This window comes from Motacilla alba, chromosome 11 (genome assembly GCF_015832195.1).
Source record: "Motacilla alba alba isolate MOTALB_02 chromosome 11, Motacilla_alba_V1.0_pri, whole genome shotgun sequence".
Classification (NCBI taxonomy): domain Eukaryota; kingdom Metazoa; phylum Chordata; class Aves; order Passeriformes; family Motacillidae; genus Motacilla; species Motacilla alba.
This window is the reverse complement of record NC_052026.1, coordinates 7,807,281-7,834,687: the sequence shown is the minus strand read 5'-3', so window position 1 is coordinate 7,834,687 and position 27,407 is coordinate 7,807,281. Positions and strand designations below refer to the sequence as shown.

General features: G+C 42.6%; 1 protein-coding gene across 4 annotated transcripts; it reads left to right on the top strand.

Moving 5' to 3' along the window:
• Positions 1 to 6,472: 6,472 nt before the first annotated feature.
• On the top strand, positions 6,473 to 26,393 carry SIAH1 (siah E3 ubiquitin protein ligase 1). 4 transcript variants are annotated; one of them, XM_038147890.1, is made up of 2 exons: positions 6,473 to 6,753; positions 24,047 to 26,393. In XM_038147890.1, the coding sequence occupies exon 2, from the start codon at positions 24,049 to 24,051 to the stop codon at positions 24,895 to 24,897; it is 849 nt and encodes a 282-aa protein (XP_038003818.1). In that variant the 5' UTR covers positions 6,473 to 6,753; positions 24,047 to 24,048; the 3' UTR covers positions 24,898 to 26,393. The 4 variants fall into 4 exon arrangements, with proteins under 4 accessions (XP_038003818.1, XP_038003815.1, XP_038003816.1 ...); XM_038147887.1 differs by lacking the exon at positions 6,473 to 6,753 and adding an exon at positions 6,875 to 7,129; XM_038147888.1 differs by lacking the exon at positions 6,473 to 6,753 and adding an exon at positions 7,694 to 7,830 and having other exon boundaries at positions 24,047 to 25,748.
• Positions 26,394 to 27,407: the final 1,014 nt, after the last annotated feature.

Below are 27,407 nucleotides of genomic sequence, written 5' to 3'. Positions count from 1 at the left end.
GGCTTACTTTGGTGTAAATGCCTAATTTTTAATGAATTGATTCTAATAATTTTACAAACGCCTTTCACTTTAGCCAGGGGACTGTCCTCTCTGTACAACTGAGAGAAAAAAGCCCACCCCCCCCAAAACCCAAACCAACAAGCAGTAACAGGAATTACTGAACATTTTCAGTAGGGAAGAATATAGTGACATTATTGATGGTTAGTGTCACCATTCTAATTAGGATGGTGAACCTTTTCTTGTCATATGACATTTCTTTAATCGTTCTGTTGCAAACCAGACTGTTTTAATTATTTTTTCCCTTTTTCTTACAACATTGTTAAAACAGCCCTGTTGAATAAAAAGAAGCCTGTGCCTCAAAATCTTTCATGTGCAGCACCAGCAATCCATGGGGAGGCTGGAAACAGAGGTGCCACAATGGTAAATGATATGACAGTAGGAAGGAAAAAAGATGTGTGCAGTATGAATTAGGCATTTATATCAAAGAACATTATAATGCCTCGAGCTTCCTCTGTACTCAGGTGTGAAAAACAGAATGTTATCTCTTGTAATTTTCCCCCTTCTCTGGTAAATCACAAGTGTCAGGGATAATGCATGTAATCAGATTTCTTTGAGGCTGACAGCTTCTTCAGTGCTTCACCCACTCTGATTTTATAATCCTCATTACACTCTGTGGTGTCTGCTTGGACTATCTCCCAGTAAAATTAACAGGAATGTTGAATGACAAAGGATACCTGGCAATAAATATCCTTACTTTGCACTGTTCCCAAAACACCGAATGCAAGGTTCTATTTATACAATACATGATTTGCTGATATATTTCTGGTGATAAGTCTTCATTGACATTGATAATGTTTTTAAAACCTATTTTAAACAGAATTAGGAATGGGAATAAAGTTGACCCTTACTGTACTGTAGGATCTTGCTGCATTTGCACCTTGGTGACCATGAGAACTCTGCTGAAAAATTACTAACAAGAGGAAAATTCAGAACTCTCCAGTCACCCATCAGTGAAAGCTGAAAGCAAACCTTTCTTCTTTGTCCAGGCTTCCCCATGGTAGTGCTCCCATTCTTACTGATTCATGCAGAAAATGAAAACCAGGAGACTTTTTGTCCCTGTTTGTATGGATAGAGGAAGAAAAGAGGGAAAAAGAGTGGAAGCATGACCATTTTCTTTGGAGGTGTTCTCAAAATGCTCCTTTTCTGGCAAATGTTTGTGCCTGTGCTCAGTCACGGGCCTGAGTACAGTCAATAAGTAAAGGCTGAACAGGAGAACAATGAAACATTTATGTGTACTGAGGGAGCTGGAACCAGTAGGAACTGGTAGACGTGGCAGGATCTGAGCAAGGTGTTAATCATGTGCCTTGGGAGACTGGTTGCAAGTACAGAAATGGGGATTAGTGCCTGATTTCTCATCAGAAAACTTGAAGAGAAGCCATGGGCCTCTGTCAGAGGCATTTCACAAAAGCAAAAATGGGATTTGCAAGCAAGGAAAGTGATGCCACTTTCTTTTTCTCTCTAATATGTTCATTGCATATTTCATAAATAGGCTTATGACAAAGACATACCTAAATCCCATACAGGTCTCTCATTTTAGGAAGGCTCAAAATGTTGGCTCTTTGCCTGAACAATGAGCAACAGTATACTGAAACAACCTTTACAAATTTAGAGAAAAACTACTTTTAATGTGCTTGGCATGGGACTATACCTCAGCAAATTAACTTATTTGCACCAGCTACAGGTGTTTCCATACACTGTTTGCTGTTTGTTTCTGTATTAAACTAAAGAGGTGTTGAGTCTGGTAGAGGACTTTTTTTAATATAATGTTTAGCTTTAGCTGGCACCTGATTATTTGCATATAGAGATCATCTGTCAAAGTAATTCACATCTAGTAATAGTCCCAGATTTAAAACAAAACAACAAAAAATATCCACCAAAAAACCAACCTGTTTAGTGGATGACTTATTACTTTCTATTGTTTCTAATTACATATGACTTGCCAGTATTGTTGTTGTTCATGTCATGGTGCAAGACTAATTTCTTCCATCCAGCCATAACCTCCCTAAGAAGCTTACCAAAAGAAAATCCTCCAAAAAACCTTGTTCAGTCTTACAGACACGGAAATTTCAAAAGTGGAAAAGTTATGATATATGTTTTTCACTATTTTAAAATAATTTTTTATCCTATAATTGGCTTAATGAATTGACATGTAGTTATAATTTCTACATTATATCATGTACCCACAGAATTTCTCCAATGCTATTTAGTGCTATATAATTACACATCTCATTTTTCACTCAGAAGAAGCTAAATGAAACCTGCATATTTACATAGTAAGACCTGGATGATTCAGGAGATTTTAATTGGTTTTAAAGACTTTTAAATTTAGTTATCTGTAATCTAAAATAGGTCAGGACTGGTTGGAATTTTATTTTTTCTAATGACTAGTTATAGATTTTTGCAACATAACTTGATGGTCCTCAGCCTCTCCTTGGATTCATACTGATCCTCAGGAGGGCTAGCTCTTTGTGTGGCTAAGAGTGTACTCCTGCTGCCTTGAAAATCAGAGCTTGTTTTAAAACATGATTTAGATTAATTATGTTACCCATACTGACATGCAGTCACTTGCTTCCCTCCTCAAACTGGAAGGTAATAATTGCCTAGAAATGAGATGATCACAAGTATTTCTGTGGAGCTCGATGACCTCAGCTGGTACATCAGGACCATCAAATCCAACAAGTCTAACATAAGTGAAGTGAACTTCCCAATGAAACATTTATTATTTAAGATACTAAGAGTGGGATTCTATTTACCTTCTGAAACTTTAGGTCTTCTCAAAGTTTTGTTTGTTCCCTTACTTTAGCGGAAACCAAATTTGAGGGAATTGCTAGAATACTGCAGATGTTAGAGGCAGCCTTGCAGGAAAAAATCCCCAAGACTTCTGTCACATGAGTATTTATCAATAAAATTAATGGTGACAACAATCCTGTGCATGCCCAAGGCTGTGCAGGTCAAGAGTGGGATATCACAGATATTTCAGAGATGTCCACTACCTTCTTTCAAACTAGGTTTACTTCAACAGTTTATACCAGACAGTGTTCAATGTATCCAAAACTGCTTTTTTGTGGAGTTCTTCTTAGCTCAGAATTTTATTGCTATGCAAAATGTGCAGTTCAAGCACATATATGAAACGGCTATTGATGCTTCTCTGTAAAAATAAATTTCTTTTTTAATTAGCTGCTTTAAGTAGTCATGCTATTCTATCACTTTCTTGCTGCCAGAAGGTCCCTAAATAAACTGGGAATACTGATGTTTAGCAGGCAGGGCAGTGAAGAATATAAATTAACACTCCCAAACTCATCCCACTGCAGAATGAAGAGATCAGCAGAGATCTTAGATGTCCTTTTGTAATATGTGTAATCACTAATTTTAATTAGTGTACTGTTACCTTTGGGTACTTCAATTAGGCAAGCCTCAAAAATAAGTGTGTTTTGTTGGACACTCTGTACTCAGTTTTCTTAATAGCTCCAGTGTTCTTATTTTGATATATAATAAAAAGTAGTTAGGATAGGACACTGGGTAAAAATGAATTCATTACTTTTAGAGACTTTGAAAAACTGTAAGTAGAAAATCACTTAAGCATGTGTATTTTCCCTTGCTTCAGTGTTGTTACAGACAAGCTTAGAAATGAGTTTGTGTTTGGGTACTTTCCTTAGGGTGCAGGCATTTAGCTCCAGGACTGAGGGTTACTCTGACTGATCAGAAACAGTGTTTCTGCCTAAGAAGTCAAATCCAGACAAACATTTGTGTAGCCAACTTATCCTCTGATAATCATGTTTCATCTCAAGAGAAAGCTGCTATGTGTTGCTCTTACTTTCTTCATTTATGAAGCAAAAATGGGTTTTAAAGAAACATAATCACCAATGACTGTTCACACAAAAATTCATGTATCCTATAATAATGTATGAACTTAGTAAAATGCTATTGTAACTCATATAATTAGTGTCAACCAGTTTATCCCTTTTACTAAATGGATGTGAAATAATAGGGCTTTTAAGAATGAGGACACTGTCTAAAGTTTAAAGGAGAGAAATAGTATTTTATTACATAAAATGAAATGAAGACTTACAGACATTATTGTCAAATAAGAAAACACAGTAAGGCCATTCAACCATGGGACAACATATCCCTATAACTTCAAGGACAGTGGTATTATACACTTCCACACTGACAGTAGGTACATTTCTAGTAAACAATGCACACAAAAGTAATATCAACAAATTAGTAAAACTTGATGTTAAAATTACTGACTTCAGTTTGAAATCATTATATTAACAGATACTGCTAATTTAATGGCTTCCCCATAGAGTCAGCCTTTATTACTCAGCATTTAGAAGAGCCTCAGATGGAGTGCTGTGCCCAGTTGCCAGAACCATGGTCAAAAATAATGAAAGAAGCAGTTACAGAGTATGCAGAGCACAAAACCAAGAATGATCAGAGGCCTTGCTGTGGTCATCTATAGATGGAAAGGAATTGATGTAATGTACTGAAGAGGAGAGTATTCAAAAACAGGAAAGTGGAAAAAAAAAAGTTTCAGTGTTCAGAGAAGTGCTTCAAGAATGAGCTGAAATTATAATGGGAGATTTAGATTATATATGACAGGGGGAACCAAGTAATGGTAAAGACAGGCAAACATCAGAGGAGGTTTACACATTTCTGCTGTGGGAGGGCTTTTATGAGCTGCTTAAACAAACACCTGGTAGGAACAACAAAGGCATGGCTGGTCCTACCTTGCAGCAGCAGCATGGAGTAGATGATGCATCTTTGAGCCCTTTTAGCCTTCATTTCCTACAGTGATGAAGGCTGTGCCACCTTGCCATGGGGTCTGTTCCAGCCTTCCCTCACTACTAACTCTGACCCTGTGGGTAATGATGGCCCAGTTCCAGGGAGGAATGAGTCTCAAAGGCTCTGAAGTTCCTGTAGCTTCCTTGCAAAACGTGGAGGAAAAACTGAGCTAAGTGGTGGTGCAGCTGATGGCTCAGGGGTGTTGGAAGGGCTGGAAGCTGTGGGCTGGGTGAGGGAGCAGTGCTGTGAGCACAGCAGCTGCCTCGGTGTTCCCTCTGGAGCACCTGCAGCCACAGGCACCCTGAGCTCTGGTGCCACCAGGGTCAGGGCAGGTGGGCAAGCTGGTGGCACTGCAGGGGGGAGCAGGAACAAGGGAATGAATTGGGAGGTTCCTGTGACAAGAAAAGAGAGGAAAATCCCACTAGAAACAGGGTTTAATTAATTTCACTGCTCAAGAAACTTGTTTCACTCAGGGAAAAGCAAGCGTTTGTTTGTATGCTGTGGTTTCATGGTGACTAACCTGCAATGCATCGATCTGAGACAGGACTTTTTTTAAGCAAATATGTGTGTTTCCAGGATCAAAGTGTTAACCACAGAGATACTTTGTACAAACCACACAGATTACCGGAACTGATAAGCATTGTGGTTCTCATCTCTAAAAATACGAACTGCTGCTATTATAGCAGGTTTTTTTTCCCTTGTTCTCTATAGGATGGTACCTTTTTTAGAAGCTTCCACTGGTGAATAGACCTCCATATGTTTAATAATACATCAAATGATTAACCCTACTCTGTACCGAAATTGAAGGTGGGGAAAAAAACTTTAATATTGAAAATATGTTGCTTCATGATTGTATCCTTTCTATCCAGGACAAAAATAATATTTTACTTAATCATATCTCTTTAAGTATTCAATAAGTCAGCCCAACTATGAGTTGGCAGTCATTGCCATGTGTATCATCCCTCATGAATACTTAAAGCAAAAGGCTTAATAACCAGTGCATAGCTGCAAGGTGTGCAGGGAGAAATTATGTGCAAAGAAGTTAAACTCTTGTAGTTGGCCATCCTTTGACAATAAATAATTGATATTATCCATACTTGGGAGGATTCATAAAGAGTGCATTTGGTACATATTGCACTGCAAAGCTACATTGATGTGTTTCTGAGAATCTGCCTTAAAATTAATCACAAAATTCTCTGAAAAGGAGCAGACTTGGCAGATTCAACATGGGAATGTTATACAAAAAGAAGTGCTTTACTGGTCATCAAAAGGAACGAGGACGATACTGAGAACCATCTGGATAATCAATTAAACTGGCCAAGAAAATGCTTCAGTCATTCAGAAAATGGAAATAAGATAGTAAATACATATTTTTAAATATTTTACTGAAAATAAAATAAACAGTGCCTCTCCTCTGGCAAACCTCTGAATAGCTTCAGTAAATGAGCATGGTCCTAATCCAACAAAGCATATGCAAGCACAATGATAATTACATTTATTTCATCCAGCTTACGTGCTGAAAGTTACATTTGTATTTAGGGCATTGCTGGATGGGGACCTAACCTGAATTACGCAAAGTCTTTGAACGGAGACTGGAGGAGGGGTTTGTTTTTAGCAGTCCCTTAAAACCACCAGAATGCCCCCGTGCCGGACGTTCCCGGCCTCTCGCAGAGAAGCCCCTTTGCGGGCTTTTTCATTTTTTAAAACACAATCTCGAGCCCTTGTGACAGTCCCCGCGTGGTCCCGGCGGCGCGGAACTTGCGGCTGCCGCGGCGCCCGACCCGAGCTGCCAGCGCAGGGGCGCTCTCGCCGCCCGGGCACGGCGGGGCCGCCACGACCGCGGGGTCGCGGCAGCGCCCGGGGCCCTCGCGGGCCGAGAGGGGCCCGTGCGGGGCCGCGGCGGCGCAGGTGAGAGGCGCCTGTGCCGGGCCGGGGCCCGGCCGCGGTGCCGGGGGCGCGGAGGGCAGCGCGGCCTTTGTTCCCGGCCGGGCGCGGGGCACAGCGCGGCCCGCGCGTGCGCGTGCGCGGGAGGGGGGGAGCGCTGGCGGGAGCGCGCCCGTGGAGCGCGCGCGCGCGGAGGCGGCGGCAGGATCGCTCGGGCGCAGCCGGCGCGTGCCCGCGGCGCAGGGAGCGAGCGAGCGAGGGAGGCAGGGAGCGCGCGGTGGGCTCGGGCCGCGCACGGAGCGTCTCGGCCGGAGCGGCGCAGCGCAGTCGGCCCGCACGGAGCCGCCATCGGGGGAGCCAAGGCCGCCTCAGCGGGTCCCGCCCTGCCCGGCGCCCACAGGTGAGCGCCGTGGGGAGAGCGAGGGGCAGCGGGAGCGGCCGGCCCCGCGCGGCCCTCGGCCCCAGCCCGGGCCCCGCCGCCGCCCGCGGGGGGCCCAGGCACGGCCGCGGGGCCGCCTCGGGACGAGGCCCCCGCGCGGCCTAAGCGCGGCCCGGGCGGGCGGTGTCGTGTGGCGGCCGCGGCTCGGGGGAGCGGGGCGCGGCGGGGCCTGCGGGGAGCGGCGGCCCCGAGCCCTTCCGCCGGGCCATTGTGTGCGGGCGGAGGCGGCGGCCCGGGCCGGGCCTGCGCCGCCCGGCCCGGGGCTGCCCCTTTGTGGGCTCGGCCTCGGCCCCGGCCCCGCCGTGCTTTGTGCTCGGGGAGCGCCGCGGGCTCGGCGCGGCCCGGGGAGGCGGCCTGGCCCCTGCGAGCTCCCGGCGGGCCCGGCCGCCGCAGGAACGGGCTGCCGGGGTACATGTGCCGCTGGGTGCCCCTCGCTGACATTACCGAGAGGGCTGCTCGCTCTTACCTAATCCGGTGAGAGCAGAGAGGGAGGGAGATTTTTGCCTATCCTACGGCTTCCCCTTAAAGATGAAAACGCTGGGGAGCTTCGTGCCTTCCCCTTCTCCATGGTTTTAAAAGGACGGGAAACAACAGCGTTTGTCGTGAAAGGCAAAGCATCTCGAGTATTTCTACAGGAGAAGAACCAAGATTCTTTTCCGGTGGTGAGCTGGTGGTACTTTGATTTTATGCTTCCATTAATACAGTATTTCTCCAGTATTCTCTTTGCGCCCTCCTTTTCAACCAGTCTGGGTGAATATTACCTTGTCTCTGTAATGAGCAGTCTATTCGTAGTCTAAATAAATAGATAAAATGATTTAATTTGTTTAAGGTGGCACATGTGTGTCTGTTAGGAAGCTCATAGCTAATTGGACTAGGTCATGAAGGACATGGGATATTCCACGCTCGGGACATAGTTTCAGTTGTCTGTTTATCTCCCTTCTAAACTGAGACTAGCACGGTGCATTCCAGAGGGGGAGGGAAAATGGAAGGGACTCTTCTCAACCTTGATTTAATCAAGCTGGTCTGCACGAAGATTTGAGTTATTGGAGTACAGGTGCACTAATACAGAGGTTTTTAGGGTAAAGCTTGGATCTCTGGACTATTAATTCGTTGCAGAAAATTACTTTGAGGAGTATACCTGAAGTAAAAATCGAGTGTTAGAAATTAAGTTCTTTTCAATGGAAACCAATGTTCTTAAATAGCCTTTTGCCCTTTTCACAGCAGTGAAAAATCATAGAGGAAAGCACAAGAATAAGACCTATCCATCAGTGATACAATTTTAGAAATCTGTTGTCACCTAAGAATTCTGAACCTGATGAAGTGATGGGTGTTTTTGACTTGAAAGTGCATGTCCAGATGAAGTAGCTTAACTGTTACCGTGTCATTTCTGTTGATAAGGTTTTAATGCCATAGTCCAATCAGACTGTAGTAGAGTTAGCTCAGAAATTCAGAGGCTCCAGCTAAGTAGGTGTGAACTTAGGAAAGTGAATACTTTAAATAACAAGAGTACTTTTCATAGTTAGGTTTGAGTAGAGTTGCTGGTCCTTGCTTAGTGTGAATTGAGAAAGAAATCCTGCTCGAATGTCAGACACCTGCCTCTAATGTGGAAAAGGGGAGCATGTGCCCATATTCATGTGAGAAGCAACTCTTTGGTCAGAAAATTCAAAGAAATCAAACAGGATAGTTTTATGAACTAAGTTCTGCAGATGAAACATTCTGGAGGACTACGCATGCAACTGCTATTAGAAATAGGATGTTCTTAATTTTAAGTTAGAATCACTTTGCTTTATTTTTCTTCTGTAGTAGTGCATTTAGTCTTGTAACTGTCAGCTCTAAAAGCTGAACTGAGTTTTGCCAAATGGATTATTAGGGTCTTTTTTTGCTTTAATGATTGTCTTTTCAGGAGCAAAACTGAAGCAGAATAGTCAAGGTAAATGAATGAGATTTGAAATTCTTGACACATAAAGAGCTCAGTAATGCAGTTGTAGTGCATGTAGCCAGTCTGCAGAAGGCCAGAGTGTGCTCTGTGTTTGCAGCTGCTGACTGTGGTTACCTGAATTCCTGCTCAGTGCTCTTGGTGCTACCTGCTGCAGAAAGCAGCCGCACTGAAGTGAGGATGTTGGCAGGCTGTAGTTCATCTCAGCCATCACGTGGTGCCTGAAGCTCAGGATCTCAGCTCCAGAGTTTACAGTTCTAAATGTCATGAACATTGTAGATGCAGATGTTGTTACTGGATTTTTTTGCTTTTCTGTTGCTTTGGTTTTTGAATGGAAATCAGCATTTTAAAAAGGGAAAACTAGTTGTAATTAAAAAAATAGTAAGAGGTGTTTGGGGTTTCTTGTGGGTTTTTTTTGGTTTGGTGTTTTTTTTTTTTTTTTTACTTTGACAGAATACACAACAGAGACAAATTGTTGCCTTAATAAAATGTTTTCATTAATAAGAATGTTTCATTAGTAAGAAAAATTTGTTGTAAGCTGGTTACTCTTTTTGAAAAGTGTACATACTGTTCCTTTCCTAAATGTTCAATGGCATGATAAAAATGTCATTTTGATGTGTGTTTTCTGTGTACAGCATCACATTGTGGGCTAGAAATGAGGAGATATGCAGAAGTACTCTGTTGTTACCATGAGCTGTTACTTCAGGTTTACCTGAGATTTTGCTGTTAGCCCTTAAATGCATGTAAGCAGAAATCTTCCTAAGTCAGTGACCTGGGGTAGGTTCAGCTGTTGACTTTACAGTGGAGGAAAGGAGCACAAAAGCCAGCATTAATGCCCCATTTAATTGTCTTTAAGTTTTGTACCACTAGAGAGAGAGAGGGATACTAATTCTGATCCAAACTGCATACCGTGTTTCTCTAATGGCCAAGACAACTGTTACACATATATACCTGTTTGAGCGACTGTATAAAATGATGATTCTTTGTGTTATCATAGGAATAATGAGAGATTTGGTTACTAATTCCACAATACTTTAATCAGATAAACTGCTAGATAATTACAGCTAACCAAATGGTCCGCTTCTGATTTTAACTTGTTTTTCTTTATAGAAGCTGAATATGAAAAGTGAGGTTGTCTGTGTTTTCAGGCAGGAAGTAAAATGTTACTTAAATGGTAAAATCTGTATTTGTCCTCTTGCAACTGGAAAAATTAATTATAAAATTACCATGGATATATTCCACGGCACTTGATATAAAAAGAGCAATAAATTGTTCTATAGACAGCTGATGACCTTTTCCCTTTTTTGGTCTGCCTCATCCAGAAACAAATTTTATCTCTTCTCGTAGCAGTTGATGACCTTGCTGGACATGAAGAAAAACAAGGAGAGTGTAGCGATAACTTGGCTGCTTAAAAAATTACTTCTCCACTCCTTAAAAGTGAAAGAGAAGTTCTTTGAAGTGTGGTTTGTGTGGCTGGGGTGGTTTAACCCCAGCTGGCAGCTCAGTACCACATAGCCTCTCTCTCTCTCACTTCCCCACCTGCGGGATCAAGGAGAGAATTGCAAGAGTAAAAGCAAAAAAACCTCTTGGATTGAGATAAAGACAGTGTAATAGGTAAAGGAAGAGCTGCACACACAAACAAAGCAAATCAAGGAATTCTTTCAGCACTTCCCATGAGCAAGGCAGGTGTTCAGCCATCGCCAGTAGAGCAGGGCTCCATCGTGCTTGGTGGTTACCTGGGGAGACAAATGCCATCACTCCAGACACCCCCCCCTTCCTCTTCTTCCCCCCAGCTTTATCTGCTGAGCGTGGTGCCAGATGGTCTGGAACATCCCTCTGGTCAGCTGGGGTCACCTGTCCTGGCTGTGTCCCCTCCCAAGGTGTTGTACCTACCCCCAGCCTCCCCACTGCTGGGCTGGTGTGAGAAGCAGGAAAGGCCTTGACCATGTGCAAGTGCTGCTCAGCAACAGCAAAACCATCTGTATTTATCAGCACTGCTTCCAGCACAAACCCAAAACACAGCCCTATCCCAGCCACTGCAAAGAAAATGAACTCTAACCAAAGCAAAAGCAGCTCAGTGGCATGAAATCTTTACATATTCTAAGGTTCTTTTCTAGAATTCTTGCACATAGTATTGAACAGAGCAAAGAGTAATTTAGTCTTTGAAAAAAGATGACAGTCACTTTTCAAGATTTTTTTTTTAATGCTGTCAAGGAGGAGCATTAGAATGCCACACTTTAAAGAGTTACTTTCAAATACACATTCAGATGAAGTATGTTGAAGGAAAATTATTCTTAAAAATTTGCTTATGTATGGATTGTGCGAAGGTTTTAACTGGAGTAGAAGTATTTTAAAGCAATTTGGTGTTAAACTGCAGGAAGGAAAGCTTGAAAATAAATTGCATAAAAATTTCTAGAATTGGTGTCTAGCTTAGAAATGTGCATGTGTTAAAAGGCTTATCTTTGTTGTTTCTGTTTGCTCTGTGTTACAGATCTTTCATGAGGGAAAGTTATATGTCTTGTGTATTTTACAAGGGGATGACAACTGCAATACAAGGCATCTGTTTTGTAAATCTTGGTACAAGTTGCTTTATGCTGAACTGTGGTGTAGGTATTAGTGTGAAATGGGGTTTAAAAGTTTTTTTTTTCTATGATTTTTTTCAAAGGCAGTGTTATTCCTAAAAAATGTGGTTAGTTGTTGTTAACACATCAGTGTTAGGCAGGAGAAATAATAAAGGATGTAGCACTGCACAGGCTGTGGCACATCCAGGGTACAGTTCCTGCTGGGCTGCCCCCGTTAACCTGCAGTCTTGCTGCTCCCGATGGGAGTGTGGAACGGAGCAGTTTCAGTCCCAAGTTCAGTTGAAAATTGAACCTGTGAGGAGAAAGGTGACTGTTCCCAGGTGCCCTTCCCAGGGCAGCTGGCGCCATGGGACCGTGAGTTCAGCCCTGCCGCAGGAGGTGCCACCCTCTGTCACTGCGGCTGTGCTCGGGTCCCTGTCAGGGCGGGCTTAGAGCTAAGAGAGGATGGCTGGGCCCTCCATTGCCACTTGGGTTTGCTGCTTCCTGGGGTGCCAGGGGAAGTGCTCAGGTGCTTGTGCAAGACTGGTCTTGTTAAATACATTACCTTAAAGAGATGGAAAACCAGTGGGTGAAAAGCAGGCAGCACAACCGCTCCGTTTGGTGGCAGCCTGCTTTTGTTTGTTGTGGAAATGGTGGAATTACACTCCAGCATCCTCTGTGTGAGTGCCTGGTGTCATGGAGCCTCTATCTGGTGGGTCATTCTTCGTGCTATAGATAAACCATTTTCTTGTAGTACTGTGTGAAAGCTCTTAAGAAATATTGTAACTGAGCAGTTTTCTTAAAAGTGCTATTAAAATATTTAAGAACCTTTAAAATATGGCATGTTTCTAATTTGAAAGGTAGTGACTTACTCCTCTCTGTAAAAATGGACTCTTGATTTTTTTTTTTTTTTTTTTGAAACTTCATTACCTTCTGTCTTTTTCTTTTTCTTCTTTTTTTTTTTTTTTTTTTTTTTTTTTTACCAACAAGGGTCTGCTACAGTTTTATATTTTAATCTTCTTAAATGACCTAATGTTGTTTTGGAAATCATGTGTTAAACATGCTTTGATCTGCATTTTTGTGTTGATACCTGTATGACCCCACTTTAAGGTGTGAAAGAGAAACTTCTCATGTTTAAAGCTGATCACTTTTGCCTATATTTGAGCCTTAAGTCTTGCTCCTTTTTGTCTCACAAGATGCATGTGCAATGTCTTCTTGTAAAAGTTGTAAAAATGCTCTGCTCAAATAATACTTTGGTTTCTGAATGACTGTGTATTTTGAAATATACATGCACATGTATTTACATAAAAGTCTTTAGAGTCATAAAACTGCTTTCATTCACAGGAATTTTCCCCCTTTTAGTGCATGAAGGCATCAACACAGTTGGGAGTTAATTTGTTTAGGGTTCATCTCTCCACGGTCGATATCTGTGTGATTGCACAAGTGCCCTAAGGAAGTCATTTGGAGACTGGTTGCACAGGTGTGACTAGGGAATCATTTGGCTGGCAGATGTTGATGGTGTACTGTGAAATTCTAGTGTGGCTTTGTGCTGGGTCAAGTCTAATTATTTAGAAAGGAAAGTCTACAGATAAAAAGTATGCATTCCATAATACAAGATGGACATTCTTCCAAAACAGCACCTGTAAAGCAGTAATTTTAAGAGCACTTTTGCGCATATTAAAAACAGCTGCTGACCTAAACAGTTTTGTTTAAAAATAATGTGTTCTGCTTAAACAAAAGTCGTTGTTCCTTGTATGGTCATAATTCTTCCGTGAATGTAAAGGTGCTCATCTACTTACGGAGTTGAGTGGAGGGAAAAAGAGGATTTCATTGAAAGCTGTTCTATAATGTGCATATGGGGAAGTAGATGTAAGGTTGCCTATGAAACTTTAAAATTTTATTTCCCATTTTTTGAATGCTTGAACCTCCAGCCTATTCTGGTTTTGTAATATTTGTATAAAAGAAAAAGGCTAAAAAGTACTGAATTTTACAACTGCTTTAGACAGTGGTTCATGGCTAAGAGTTGATGTTGGAGATTCAGCACTGCAACAGACTCAAGTTTTGATTTTGAATACATAACAGAAGAGAGGACAATTTTTTGCAGAGAAAGACAGTGATAAGTCTTGAATTAGAAAGTGCAGATAAAGAGAACATGAAGTAGCAGAAAAATATGTCTACTCCTGTCATTTCCAAACCATTTATAATGTCTTGTGTTTCAACTTCTGGTGCAGACTCAGGCCTGACTTCAGAGTGATTATGACAGAATTTTAATTTTGTATGCCATGAAGCAATTCACAAGCAATACAAATAAGTGAAATAGTGTGTACGTTTTACTTGGCATTTGCGATGTACCTGATCAGAATTTAATGGCAGTAAAAGAACATGTAATTCTTTTGCCCAAGAGCTTTTTTTTTCTTCTGAATTTAAATAACTTGCTTGACAATCTGGGTACTTGGAGCTTCACAAAAGAGGCTGAGGGAATTTTTTTTGATAATTCAAGGATCCCTCTTAAGAAAGGTTACTTTTCATAAAATCAGGAGGGCCTTCAGATTAGATACCATGGAGGTGGTGAGAGGGGTGTTACCAGTGTTTCCATAATTTGTGCCTTTGATGTACAAAATACTGGAATGAGTAGAGAGCAGTTATCCATATGTGAGCAGGAGTTCGAAAGTAAACAGTGATTGAAGTCTTATGATGGTGCACTACAAAAACTGAGATGTTAAATAATTTAACAGTGTCTTTTAGTGTGTAATGATACTCAGTTATTACTAACCCGAAGTAAATTTGAATAGGGTCTAACAGGGTTAACTCGGTATCCTTATCAAGTGATTTCATTCCTTTTTGCAATAATGGATCAGAGTCACAGCTACTTGTGGTAGTTTAAAACCTGTAAAAGGCAGGGAAGTACTTGCCTGTGGTGACTCAGAAACTCGTGACAAAACAGGAACTAGCCCCGGGTCTCCCTTGCCACAGACTTGTGCTCTGCACCACTAATCGTGGGTCGAGTTGGCTTTTTTAAAGGTTTCAAGGAATGTTCAGTCTTTTCATCAACATGGTGTGCTGTCACGTCAGCAGCTCCACCCATCTCTGGTCTGTACTCAGGTTGGACACTTTGTGGGAGACTGCTCTTATTTGAGTTAAAGCTGCATTTTAAACCTGAGGCTTTGATGAGAAGCTGTAGAGCTGTTGCTCTCCGCAGCAGTGCAACCAGGCTTGGCTGCAGAGTTGTCAGTAGCCAAGTTTGAGAATTCGATTAACATTTTAATAATGATTTTAAAAAGATTAATTATTGTGGCAATTGAATTTTCATGCAGCAATATTACAAGAAACAGTTGATTGATGAATGGGGAAAAGCGAAGTCACTGCAATAAAACAGCAGAATGGGTTCTAATGGAGGCACATGGGCTTCAAAGAATAGGTTCCAGAAACACAAGGCATGCAGAAAATGGGAGTTTAAAGAAATGAAGTACTGGAAAGAGTGGAACCATCAGAAATGCAAAAGTCCCACTGTAGTTTTGTACTGCTTTTACTAAGGTCTTACGTAGTCCAAGTTCAGTGCTTTCTGTTTTCTATCTGCGGTATATCAACAAAGTACAAAAACCTGTGGCCCACCTTACATTTTTGTACAAAGTACAAAAACCTGTGGCCCCACACCCACAGCTTTCCTTTTGAATTAGTAGGCATAGTAGGAAAATTTTTAGTTCCAAAATTTGGAAGTGTCCGTTTTAAAAAAAAACAGACTTGATCCTTTACTTTTAAATGTTGTGTGTTTATTCTCTTGTGGTGTGTGTCTGTGATAAAATAAATGCATTATCTTTATCAGACATTCTTCTAGAAGTTCTTGCTTTTGAAGATTAATTAAAAAAAAAAACAAACAGATTTGTAAAAACTGTCACTCAGACTAGGTATTCTGTAGTTTACTACTAGAGGTTCTGAAAAATTAATAATTTCTGAGGTGTTAAAAGTTAGGCTTCCAGTGCCACTAGAGTGTGTTCTGTGATGGTGGATGTATTTGTGTAGGATCCATACCTGACATACCTTGTGGCACCAAGGTCTGTACTCTGCAATAAGCATTTTGATTCTCCAAGCCCTCCCCTACATATTTGCCCTCCTGAGTTTATATTGCCGTACTTTACACAGGCTCCACTGTCACCAGGACTGCCTACAGGAATACAGAACAAGTGAAGGATCCCAAGAAGAAGTGATTATTTAAAGTTGGAAGTATGTACAAACCTAAGGAATGAACGAGATGGGGGCATCTTTATAAAAGTAGTCAGTGTACGTCATCCTGTCCTGACTTCCTACAGAGGGGCTTTGTGTGTCATGGGTCAGTCTCCTGTAGGGCAGTCTTTATTTGTAGGTCTCTTTGATTAGGTCTGGTTATTTTGATGGTCTGCTCCCTACTGCTGTTAAGTTATGCAGGAAAAATATTGAGCATAAAATAGGTCTTGCACTTGAATTGAAATAGTTATCACAGAAAAACTTGGTAAGTGAAGACACATCAAAGTACAGGTACTTCTTTTAGCTGAGCCGTACTGAATTCAGGTAAGTGCTTCCATGCCACACCCTCCTCCTTGTGTCTGCCACAGACACAGGAGTGGTGATGCAATATTGCATGGCAATTACAGCATGCACTGAAGAGTATAGGGTTGCAAAATCAGACTGAGGAAAGAAACACAGCCCCCAAATTGTCGCACGTGGTAGGATTTGCTGTTAATCTTTATAGAGGGGGTTGCTTTTTTTTCTTAAAAAAAAATTCTAATAGAGTGTAATTGTATACAGAGCCCATCTGTGGTGCCTTGTAGAACAATTGAGTGCTTCCTGTTAAGACACTTCTGAATGTGTTAGAGCATAAAAAATACCTTGCTTTCCTCTTTTCTGTTGCTCTTACTAGTTCACTCTGTAGCTGATCCTTCTGTGTGCCCACCTTACTTTTTATTGCAGCATTGTATGTCCAGAGGTTCTTAAAAGGTAGCTGTCTCCCTGTGTTTATAGATATTACTGGGCTGGACTGTTGAAGGATGATCCTAATACAGCTCAATTCAGTGTGTTCTGTGCACAGTGAACAGAAACTAGATACTACTAAAAATAAAATTAAAATCTTTTCCCTGTTACCTAGTTTACATACAGTTATCTCTATTTTCATATGAAGTTTTCTTCATTTTCTTAGATTCTCTGGTTTCTGCCATCTTAATTTTGAGACCGGTGCGCAGAGCACAGCAGGCTGCAGACAGGCAGGCTCTGTTGGGTTTCTCAGAGGGCTCCTGGGGCACAGCTGCCAGCTTGAGTCCATCCCATGGTTTATGCTGCTGTAGGGTCTCTGTGGGGGCAGCTCTGTGTGTCCTGTGGCAAGGAGAGCTCTGGCCGTTGGCTGCCTGCTGATCCTGGCACTGGGGATACAGAGCTGGGGAAGGAGGGAAGAGAAGGCTCTTGTCAGACAGCACCACCAAGTGCAGTGCAGGAGCGTGCAGCATACTGCCTGGAGCAGTGTTTCTCTATCAGCATCTTATACCTCTCTGCTTGGTGGGATTTGGCAGTGTCACAGCAAGACAAGTTATTTGCTTGTTTTTAAGAAGGAAAAATATGGTCAAGTCCAATGGGGAAGAGGTCCATGATCTTTTTAATGCAAGTGTTTGGTTTTGATTTGCATTTAAGGAGTGGTTTTTCTCTGTATTTTTGTTTAGCTGTATATAGTTTCACTAGCTAGTTTGCTAGCTAGTGAATTTCGGAATGAAATTTGGGGGTTTATCAGGTTTTTTTTCGAAGACCGTTGTTCCTCAGCTGTCTTCCTTCACAAGGACGGAGTACCATAGCAGCATGGGCTCCAGTATTCTGTGCAAAGGTAGATGTTGAAGCTCTGTTTCATTGGAGAACAGGTTATTCACTTGTTGGAATTGATGAAGTTCTTTGTTGCATTTAAAATTGAACACTTCAGTCATAGTGGTTGGTTACTGATGTGATTTTGATGTGGTCATTGTACATCTTCTACAGGATACTGTTCCTTCCTAATTTTACCTCATAAAGTTGTTGGAAGAAAATGTTTAACAGCTAGGGAAAAACCTCTCCTGGGGCTGATGTTGAGTATTCCAGCATATCTTCACAGAAGAAATAGTCAACAACAGCGATGAGGCAGAAGTCGAACAGCGCTGACCGAAGTCAGGTTTTTGCATTGCGTTAGAAATAGGTCACTCTGATTTGGTGGGTGTAACAATGCTGTTGGTGTTTCCATGGCTGTGTTTGTGTCTGCATCTGCCATGTGGGGTGTGCTGAACTCAGAAGGTCGGGACAGGCGCTGCCATGGCCCCACTGGGGATTGTGAGGGAACACGTGTGGGACATACCAGAAACATGGGGCATCAGGGGCTGGGGACTCACTGCAGTGCTGGCCACAAAGACAATTCCATGGTTATATAAATCTGTTGGGATTTCCCTTCCTGGTGGTTGGAAAATGGGGTTGGTAGGAAATGTCTTGAGGTGCAAGAAAAAAAGCTGCCTGCAGTTTCAGGCAGACTGGGTCACTGCAAGGTAGCGGGAAGTGGTCTAACTGTGTATGAAAAAGAGATGAACTGGACAGATGACATTTTGGCAAAGGAAGTCATCAAGAGTCTTGACTCAATTCTGTATATTTATTTTGGTCTCATTTTAAAATATTCTGTTACGTTGGATTGATCTTGCTTTTGCTTATTATGCAGGAAAAGAGAAGCCCTGAGGTGTCTGAAATAACAAATAGCATAGTTAAGGGCACTAAAGAAAAGAGTGTCTGGAAGGGTTGAAAAAAATCCTAATTCATTAGTCAAAAGCAGAGTGTATAGAGACTAAATTGTATTATATAGTTGATTAATAATTTATGTCATGAACTGTCTTCCAAAAATTCTGAAGTAGGCGAGCAGGTCCAGAGGCTGTGTCTGAGCAGGGGCACTCATGTCTGTCCAGGCCTGCATTTGATCCTAACCACGCCAGGCCCTTGGGATCCAACATCTCCCGAGAGCTGGGAAAAGGAAACTGATACACTGCAGAAGGCAAAGCCTTGGGCCCATAAATGTCTTTGAAATGAAATAAAATTAAAAATGCTAGTTTCTTAAAAAATATTGGCAAGCTTTTCTCTGATATGTTTTATGTTTAATGAGTATTTTAAACCTTTCATTTAGCTTTTGGTTTTTGATATTCTTTGGCTTGTGTCGCAACTGGAGAAAAGTAACTTGTCAGTGTTTTTCACAACTTCATCCTATTGTAAATTCCAGTGCTCTCTTAACAGAGCTGTGTGTAAAAAAGTTATTCTCAAATATGATTGTACTGCTGAAAAAGATGAAAGATTTTCTATTAGTTTGTTGGTGGCTGTTACGCATTAAGAGTCCATTTTGAATGGAAGTTCCTGAACTCTGTTAGTTTTGAAATGTTATAGAAAAAGATATGTTGTTGTATCACATACAGGCAATTGTGATAAATCATTTTTTTCTGTCCTTTTATTACTCTTATATGAGACTTTTTCCCTTCCATCCATTAAGATGACTATACAGAAATTTTGTGTGGTTTTTTTCCTCAAAGTAATATTCAGTTACCCTTTCAAAAGCTAGCTAAAATGCTAAACTCAGGTCTAGTCTATGTGTTATGGGTGAGGATATGAGAGATGTGCTATTTGATATGAGAGAAGTGGATGATGTTGAATTTGACAAAGGTGCCCTGCATTCCAGTGAAGCACAGATGTGATTTTTAGGATGTGTCTGGAGCTAACACCTTGGTAAGGTGAGAAGCTGGAAGAGTATCAGTCTAGTCCAATTGATAATTCCCTGGCACATGAGGCACACGATCTTTTTCAACTTCTTCAGACTACTTTCTGTGCACCTGTGCCTCGGCAGAGCTTTTTAACCAGCGGTTTGGTTGTGCCTTCCGTTCCCACAGGATTTTGGTTCTGTGTCCAGGTCCCCAAGGCTTTGTCCCCGAGGCCCTGTGCAGCCAGCCAAGCCTGCGAGCAGCAGAGCTGTGGCCTGGCCAGGGGCCGGTGTGCTCTGGGGACACTGCCACACGAGGGGTGGCCTAGGGTATGTTTCACACGCCTCACAACATGCTCTCAGTTCCTCAAAAGCTGTTTCTATGCAGTTTTTCTTCAGCTGTTCTGTTCTGTTCTGCTTGTCAGCTTTCTTGACTCTCACCTGGTGGGATGCTGTATATTGCTCGCTTTTGGGTGAGACTGAAGGAAGCCTTGTATCAAGTGGGCAGGTTTTCTTTGTAGCAGTTGGGCATTATTTGCAGGTATTGCAGTGCTGATACAAGTCTTCTTGAAAAGGACTTGGATTTCAAATACTAGGAAAGCATTTTTAAAGATAATTATCTGTACTCAGATTTTGTAGCCTTACTTTTTATGTGACCATAACAGTTTATTTCTGTGTGTTTGTTCTTTTGCTCCACTGAAACTTGTTACTTCCGTGGTCTTGCCATGATTACATCAGTGTTCCATAATGTCTAAGCTTCTCTGAGCTAAGTGTGTGCATCATGCAAGCGTGTTGATTTGGCTTCCAATTGCTCTATCCTTTTACCCGTTCTAATTTTTTAATACTCCAAGTAGATAATCAAATATGCCACATTGTTTTGTTCTGTTGGTCATTTCTTTTCCTTGAGATTATGCTTTTGCTTAATTGAATAATAGTTATATAAATGGAGAAAATTCCTGTTGAGTAGGACTTTACAGATCCACAGTGAAAAATGCTCATCTGAGGAATACCCTTGAACTAGGAGGAAGTGATTTTCATGTCTTAGAAGAGTTTTGAATGGCAGCTATAGCTTTTTCCACGCAGTTATTTCGGGGAAAGTGGAGGGCTTTCTCCGTGCGCCCGTGCGAGGCGCGGCCGGGCCGCGGGCATGCGGGGGAGCCGCGTGTGCGGAGCGGGCGGGCGGCCCTGGGGCGGGCGGGCCGGCTCCCGGTGCCATGGTGGGGCCGGATCCCGGTGCCATGGTGGGGCCGGCTCCCGGTGCCATGGTGGGGCCGGCTCCCGGTGCCATGGTGGGGCGGGGCCGGCTCCCGGTTCCGCGGGCGGGGCCGAGCCGCGTCCTTCCCCGGAGGCGCGGCGGGGCCGTCCCGCGGCGGCAGCGCCGGGCGCAGCTCGGGGAACCATTTTGGGGCGCGGGAGCTTGGCCGCGCATGGGGCGGTGCGCCCCGCCCGGGGCGGTGACATCGGGCGCCGCGCGGGGCCCCCCGGGTGTCGCGGGGGCTTTCGGCGCGGCCGCCGCCCGGCCCGCGGCCCGAGCCCGCCTGTGCTGCGCGGACGCGCCATGAGCTCCTCCGCGCCCCATGACGGGCAGATCTGCCTCCAGCGGGCCGTATTCCTGGAAGGGCGTCTGGTCTGCGTGCTTGCCGGGGAGTAAAACCTGCAAGGGGAAAGGTAGCGCCGTTTAAATTGCCTCGTGCGCAGTATTTAAAGCTGGGCTTGTAGGAGCAGTTGTGTCCCGCGGGAGGTCTCGGTAGCCTGTGCATATCACCTTTCCCAGAACAGTGTCGAGAATGCTTTTAGCAACAGGTCGGTGCGTTCTAGATGTTACCGGGAGCAGCTTTTCTTCATTTAGAGCTAGGAAATCTTAAGATGCATTTTCCCCTTTTCACTCTTACTGTTGGGTAAATCTTTTTGAATACGTACAGTCTTTTTGATAATTGGAGTTAAAGGACCAAATACTCTTGAAAATGACACCTTAGTGTTCCTTAGTTTGTCGCTGTTGCTTAGAAACTTGGTCCTAATGTGTGCAAATAAAGATAATGAAATAGCAAATATTGCATATAAGTGTTGTCACGTGTAGTATGGGGTTTGTAACTAAAAATATCTTTAAACTTTTTCTCCGGTTCTGTAGTTGTTTTTCCTTGGTTTCTAATTGTATGGTTTTCATAGTATGGTGGGTTAAATGTATGCCACTGTTAAAACTTTTGCTTGTGATTAACTTGTAACTTTTGAGATAGCCATAAAAGATGTATTATTCATCTTTGTGTTAACAGGAGTGATGAAAATGTAGGCTTTGGGCAGGTTTAGGCTTGGTAAATTACAGTTTATAGCCTTATGCAGTGTCTTTGCTGCATGCTAATCTCAGCGGTCTGGTTCAGAGATTCCTCCTCGTTTCCAGTGAGTTGTGGAAGGTGTTGTGAAGGCTGCTCACACAGGAGCGCTGGTAACACGGTTCTGTTCTCTAGTGCTTCTGTACCTCAGAAAGCTCAAGTGGGAAGTGCATCTGTGCACAAGGTCTTTCACGAAGAGTTTGTAGGTTGCTTCATTTAACTGTTGCATGGGCTCAGCAAGGTGTAATTAAAGGCAGCAGAGCTCACCCAGCTTGTCAGGCTGCCCAGGGAACTGGTCTGACGCAGTGGTTTTCACCAGCGTTATCTGCAGGTTATGGAGGATCCCTGGATCAGGATGTTCAGGGTCAGGCAAGAGGAGGCACACACAGACATTATGAAGTGTGTGTGTTTGCAATATTTGAAGGGAAACACTTCCAGAATTTTACATATGAATTTGCTCAATATTTCTAAGCTGTTCCCGAGTGAGCAGTGTGATCAGCATTGGTTCTCCCGTGTCTGATGGTTTGTTCTGGAGCACAGAACTGCAGGCTGCCCCCACCTGCAGCTGCTGGCACACAGAGCAGGGCAGCTGGCAGAGGCCTTTCTGCTCCAGTCCCCTCGCTGGTGCAGCATCACTGCCCCAGGACACATGCTTGATTTGTCACAGACATCCTAGACTGCTCATCTAAGCTGGAATGCCTCATGGTGGGAAGATACAAACATTCTTTTCATATCTCTACAGGATTGCTTATGGCCCAGCACTGAAAACTGCTGCATGGGTGTTTTCCCCAAGGTATTTCTAGACCACCAAGACTGAGATGGAGGAACAGTTTGGTGGGTTAGGAAGATGCTGTCAGTGGGACTTGTGAGACTCATAAAATTGGTGTCTGAGAATTGTATCTTAGACACTTGTACTTTTCTAGCTCTGGGGAGAGGTACTTCTGTAGAGGAATTTGAACTTGTCTGTCTCTTCGTGTAAATGTCAGGGACTAAGCCATTTTGCAAGTAGGAATCTCTTAGTTCCTCTGCTTTGTGCCCTGAACACTGCATGTCTTGCAAAAGCATGCACAGTATGCTGCTCTGAGCTGTCTGGTCCAAGTATGAGTAAGTTTGTGGGTGAAATGATGCTAAATATGGGAAGCTTGCCTATTGCCTAATATTCCCATGTCAAATAGCAAGGAGATTAAAGATGAGGTTTATTTTGAGAGCTTTATACGTACGTGACAGATCCAGAGCTGGTTGTACTCGCAGAGAGGCACTTAGGGTGGCTGAGAATTGTACTCTGTAACAGAAGCCAATTTTGGATAGCATTTTATTTAACTGCCTTTTACCTACAAAGGTATGGTTTATTTTTTCAAAACTGTTTTTATTTTTTCAGATACTGCTAGTAATTTCGACAAAAAGGAGGAGAGTTAGGAGTGCAGGAAAACGTATAACATGTTAAGAAATATGGTTGGTACTTGTTCCACATCTGTGGAATGCTCGAGCAAGCTCTTTGGTCAGACAGCTGTCACCTTTGTCTGGGGATGTTGGAGAGGACAGAACTTCAGTGGGAGCTCCACTGATCATAGAACTTCATCAAGAGGGACTGAAAATGTCTGAGTATTTACATGGTACAATGAATTCTCAAATTTGACAAGTGAAGTTTGAATTTTTAGTCTTACTTGGGAAATTAAATAAAGTAATTGCTTTGGGATTTTTTTCTGGTATCCTCACAAATGGTTTAGTTAAGCAAGCTGAAACAGTGGCTGTGCTTTACAAGCCATGGGCCTCAGTAGCAGAGCAATGAAAATGAAGAGTCACTGTCCTGTCCTGAGAAAGAAGCAGGGTAGTAATTGTCTGAGCTGTGTTTTTCAACTTTTTAAAAAGAAATTATACTGTAGGCATGGTTACTGAGAAGGTCACATCCAGAAGATAGCTTTTTCATTAAAAATGCCTTGTTTCTCATACACAGCAGCTTAAAATTGTTCCATACAGAGTTGATACACACAGGTGATCTGGGTGAAGCATTTCATAAATGCAATATTAAAAAACCAACAATAACAAATGTCTTATTTTTAGCATGTTTTTACTCCCCTCCCTTGCAGCTTCCAGTAGGTAAATGCCACTTTAGAGCAGCGAGCAGAACTTCTTCACTTGCTCAGTTTCCGTGTCATGCGAGTGTCTGTGCCGTATGTGTACAGCTGGTCTACACAAACCATATATGCAGTTTGTAGTACATAAAGGGGGTTTGTGCTTTCATTTGTGTCTTACTGTCTCTTGAAGCTTCTTTGTGAGTCAAGAAATGCTGTATGCATGACAGCGAAGTGTGGTTGGATCTGAGTTGTCTGTTCTCTGTTGTTGCAGAAATGAGCCGTCAGACCGCTACAGCACTACCCACAGGTACCTCCAAGTGCACGCCATCGCAGAGGGTGCCCGCGCTGACGGGCACCACAGCTTCCAACAATGACTTGGCCAGTCTCTTTGAGTGTCCCGTGTGCTTTGACTATGTGCTGCCACCGATCCTGCAGTGTCAGAGCGGCCATCTGGTCTGTAGCAACTGTCGCCCCAAACTCACGTGCTGCCCCACTTGCCGAGGCCCGCTGGGCTCCATCCGTAACCTGGCCATGGAGAAAGTTGCCAATTCCGTACTCTTCCCGTGTAAATACGCCTCTTCCGGCTGCGAGATAACTTTGCCGCACACGGAAAAAGCAGACCACGAGGAGCTGTGTGAGTTTAGGCCTTACTCCTGTCCCTGTCCCGGTGCTTCGTGTAAATGGCAAGGCTCTCTGGATGCCGTGATGCCGCACCTGATGCATCAGCATAAGTCAATTACAACGCTGCAGGGAGAAGATATAGTGTTCCTGGCCACGGACATTAATCTTCCTGGTGCTGTTGACTGGGTTATGATGCAGTCTTGTTTTGGCTTTCATTTCATGCTAGTGTTGGAGAAACAGGAAAAGTACGATGGTCACCAGCAGTTCTTTGCAATTGTACAGCTGATAGGAACACGCAAGCAAGCAGAAAACTTTGCTTATCGACTCGAGCTAAACGGGCATAGGCGGCGATTGACTTGGGAAGCAACTCCTCGATCCATTCATGAGGGAATTGCAACAGCCATTATGAATAGTGACTGTCTAGTCTTTGACACCAGCATTGCACAGCTCTTTGCAGAAAATGGCAATTTAGGCATCAACGTAACTATATCCATGTGTTGAAATGGCAATCAAACCTCTTCAGGCCAGTGTTTAAAACCGTTGCATTTAATTTAGCAGAAATAGGGTAACCATCTTTGACTGTCAGACAAATTATTTGGTAGACGGAGGGTAGACATAAATGAAGGTAAATAAAAGGAAAGGCTGTTAAATTACAGGAAGCAGTTGCATGTAGTAACTAATATATTTAAAATAAGTCAACAGTAAACCACTGAAAATATATATACACCCAAAATGGGCATCTTTTGTATTAAGAATTGATTCTACAGGAAATGTTGTAAAATAATTCTAAAACTTGTTTGTAGATTGATTGTACTGTTGAAAAGGATACTGTTTCGTGTTTTTGTTTGTGTTTTTTTCCTCCCCCTTTGACTGACAAGCCATGTTGAGCGGTCTGGTCTCTGGCCGCTGCTTCCCCTCCCCACCCCCCCTTTGTAAGTCACTACATAGTATTGCTGCTGTTTGTGTATATTTTTTGTGTATTTGCTAATTTTTATTAACTTCTAGTTTTTCATTAAATAAATATGACTTTCTTTTCTGTAATTCAGGTTTTTCTCTTTTTTGTATCTTTTTAAGGTTAATTACAGGTGTCATCTTTTGATATGCATAATTGCTATGGTAAAACTTATATTTCTGTATGTTTGGTAAATTTTGTCTCTTTCCAGTAGTCAATTCATTGGTGATACTGTTCTTAATTGAGCTATATGTGAATGTACTGAACTCGAAAGGAGTGCTTATGTTCAAAGATGTGTCAGGAAAGACAGCTCCTTTAAAAACAGATCTAGATGTTGTTGTACTTTGAGTTATCTTCTAACAAAAATGAAACAATTATTAAGAACTTTCCGAATCTAAAAAAAAAAAAAGCAATTCACATTTCAAATTTCAAGATGCTTAGAAAATTGATTGCATCCTTGTATTTGTCGGTTTGCAGTACAAAGGAAGTATTGTATTACACAATATTTGTAATTATAAAAGCAGACCATTTGTCTAAAAAAAAAAAAAGGCAGTCAGAGTGAGATGTTTTCAGTCTTTTTATATTTGTCATTAAAAGATTACCTGGCAAATGAAAAAAAACACAGCCAGCTTCTGCTTTTTGCTTTAGCTCAAAGTTTGACACATTGATGCTCTTGCTCAGTTTCTTGTCTTCATGTCTTTTGGTTGTTACTAAAGCAACTGTCTGGAACTGACTTTTGTATCTCATTTTGGTGACATGATCCACATGACAATGCAGATGAATCTCTTCCAGGTGTGACTGACCAGCCCTAAAGGCTCTGGAAGGATACTGGGCTTTGTGCAGACTGCCTGTGTGTGCAGACCTGAACCACGAATGTAAACGGGATTTGTGTTACAAAACAGACCCAGGCAAGAGCAGGGAAAAGCTGTTCCACCTCGAGCAGGAAGGAAATGTTTGTCAAAGCGAGTGCTAGTGGCCGTGTCGGGGAGCTGGTCTGGCTGTTGACTACTTTTGTAACACATTAAAATACAGTTTATTTGCTGTGCACTGTCTTTCTTATCAGAAGTTGATCTGTTAGGACAACTCTTGTTCTTACTGTTTTTGATGCATGATGAGGTAAGTAGTTCTACAGGTAAGGAACATAAAATCCATTGGGTTGGATTAATAAAATACTACAGAAATAGTTGGCTTCATGTAGTAAAGTTTCACTCTGAAAATTTGATGCTTAAGACTGTTTGAACTGTGCACAGATGTAATTTAAAAGATGTACTGGTACCTTGTGACAGTAGTAGATAAATGCTTCCAAAACTCCTGCAATCTAGCATTTTTTTCTTTTTGAATATACAGCCAACTGTTTGCAGATTTCTAAATTCAGTAATTGTTCTCAGCTAATTAAGCTTGTCTATATTTACCTCCAGTTTGTCTTGAACAGAAAGTTGTCTAAATACTCTTTTTGGAGGAGCCCACATCTGCCTTGCCTCCCTTGCGCTGAGCGGAGCCATTCCAGCTCTGGCTGCGCTGAGGGACCGTGCTGGAGAACGCATGGCCCCTGCGAGGCAGGGCTGTGCAGGGTTGGTCACTGCTGCTGTGTCCCCAGGAGCACTGTCACCCTGAGCCCTCGTGCTGGGCTGCAGTGATTTGATGGAGGTACAGTGGGCTGAAGGTCAGGGCTGCGCTCTGGAAGGGGCCCTCAGGAATGGCCTTTGCAGTGAGCTTCAGAAGCTGCCTGCTGTGCTCAGACAGGTTTCTTCATGTTTCACAGAGGACAAGAGCTATAGCATAACTACTGTATGCTGACTGACTGTAATGTAAATTAGTATTGCTCCATTTGGTGTTAAATAATTGTATAAAACCTTTAATATCCGTCATCAGATGGAATTATGAAATCACCCTTAGGCCCAGATCCGCAGCAGTATTAAAAGCCTAAAGAGTGTGAGGATCTGGTAAGTCAACTACACTGTTATATATGAAAAAAGAAACCATACCAGAAGTCTGTACAGTTTACTACCTTATCTAAAATAAATGGTGTATCAAAGCCTGGCATTGTGTTAACATTAGC

Bases quoted from the DNA above. Each gene is read 5' to 3' on its own strand.
- SIAH1 (XM_038147886.1), top strand. From the start codon at position 20,951: ATGACGGGCAGATCTGCCTCCAGCGGGCCGTATTCCTGGAAGGGCGTC. The intron at 21,042-24,046 runs GTAGCGCCGTTT...CTGTTGTTGCAG, and splicing joins TAAAACCTGCAAGGGGAAAG to AAATGAGCCGTCAGACCGCT.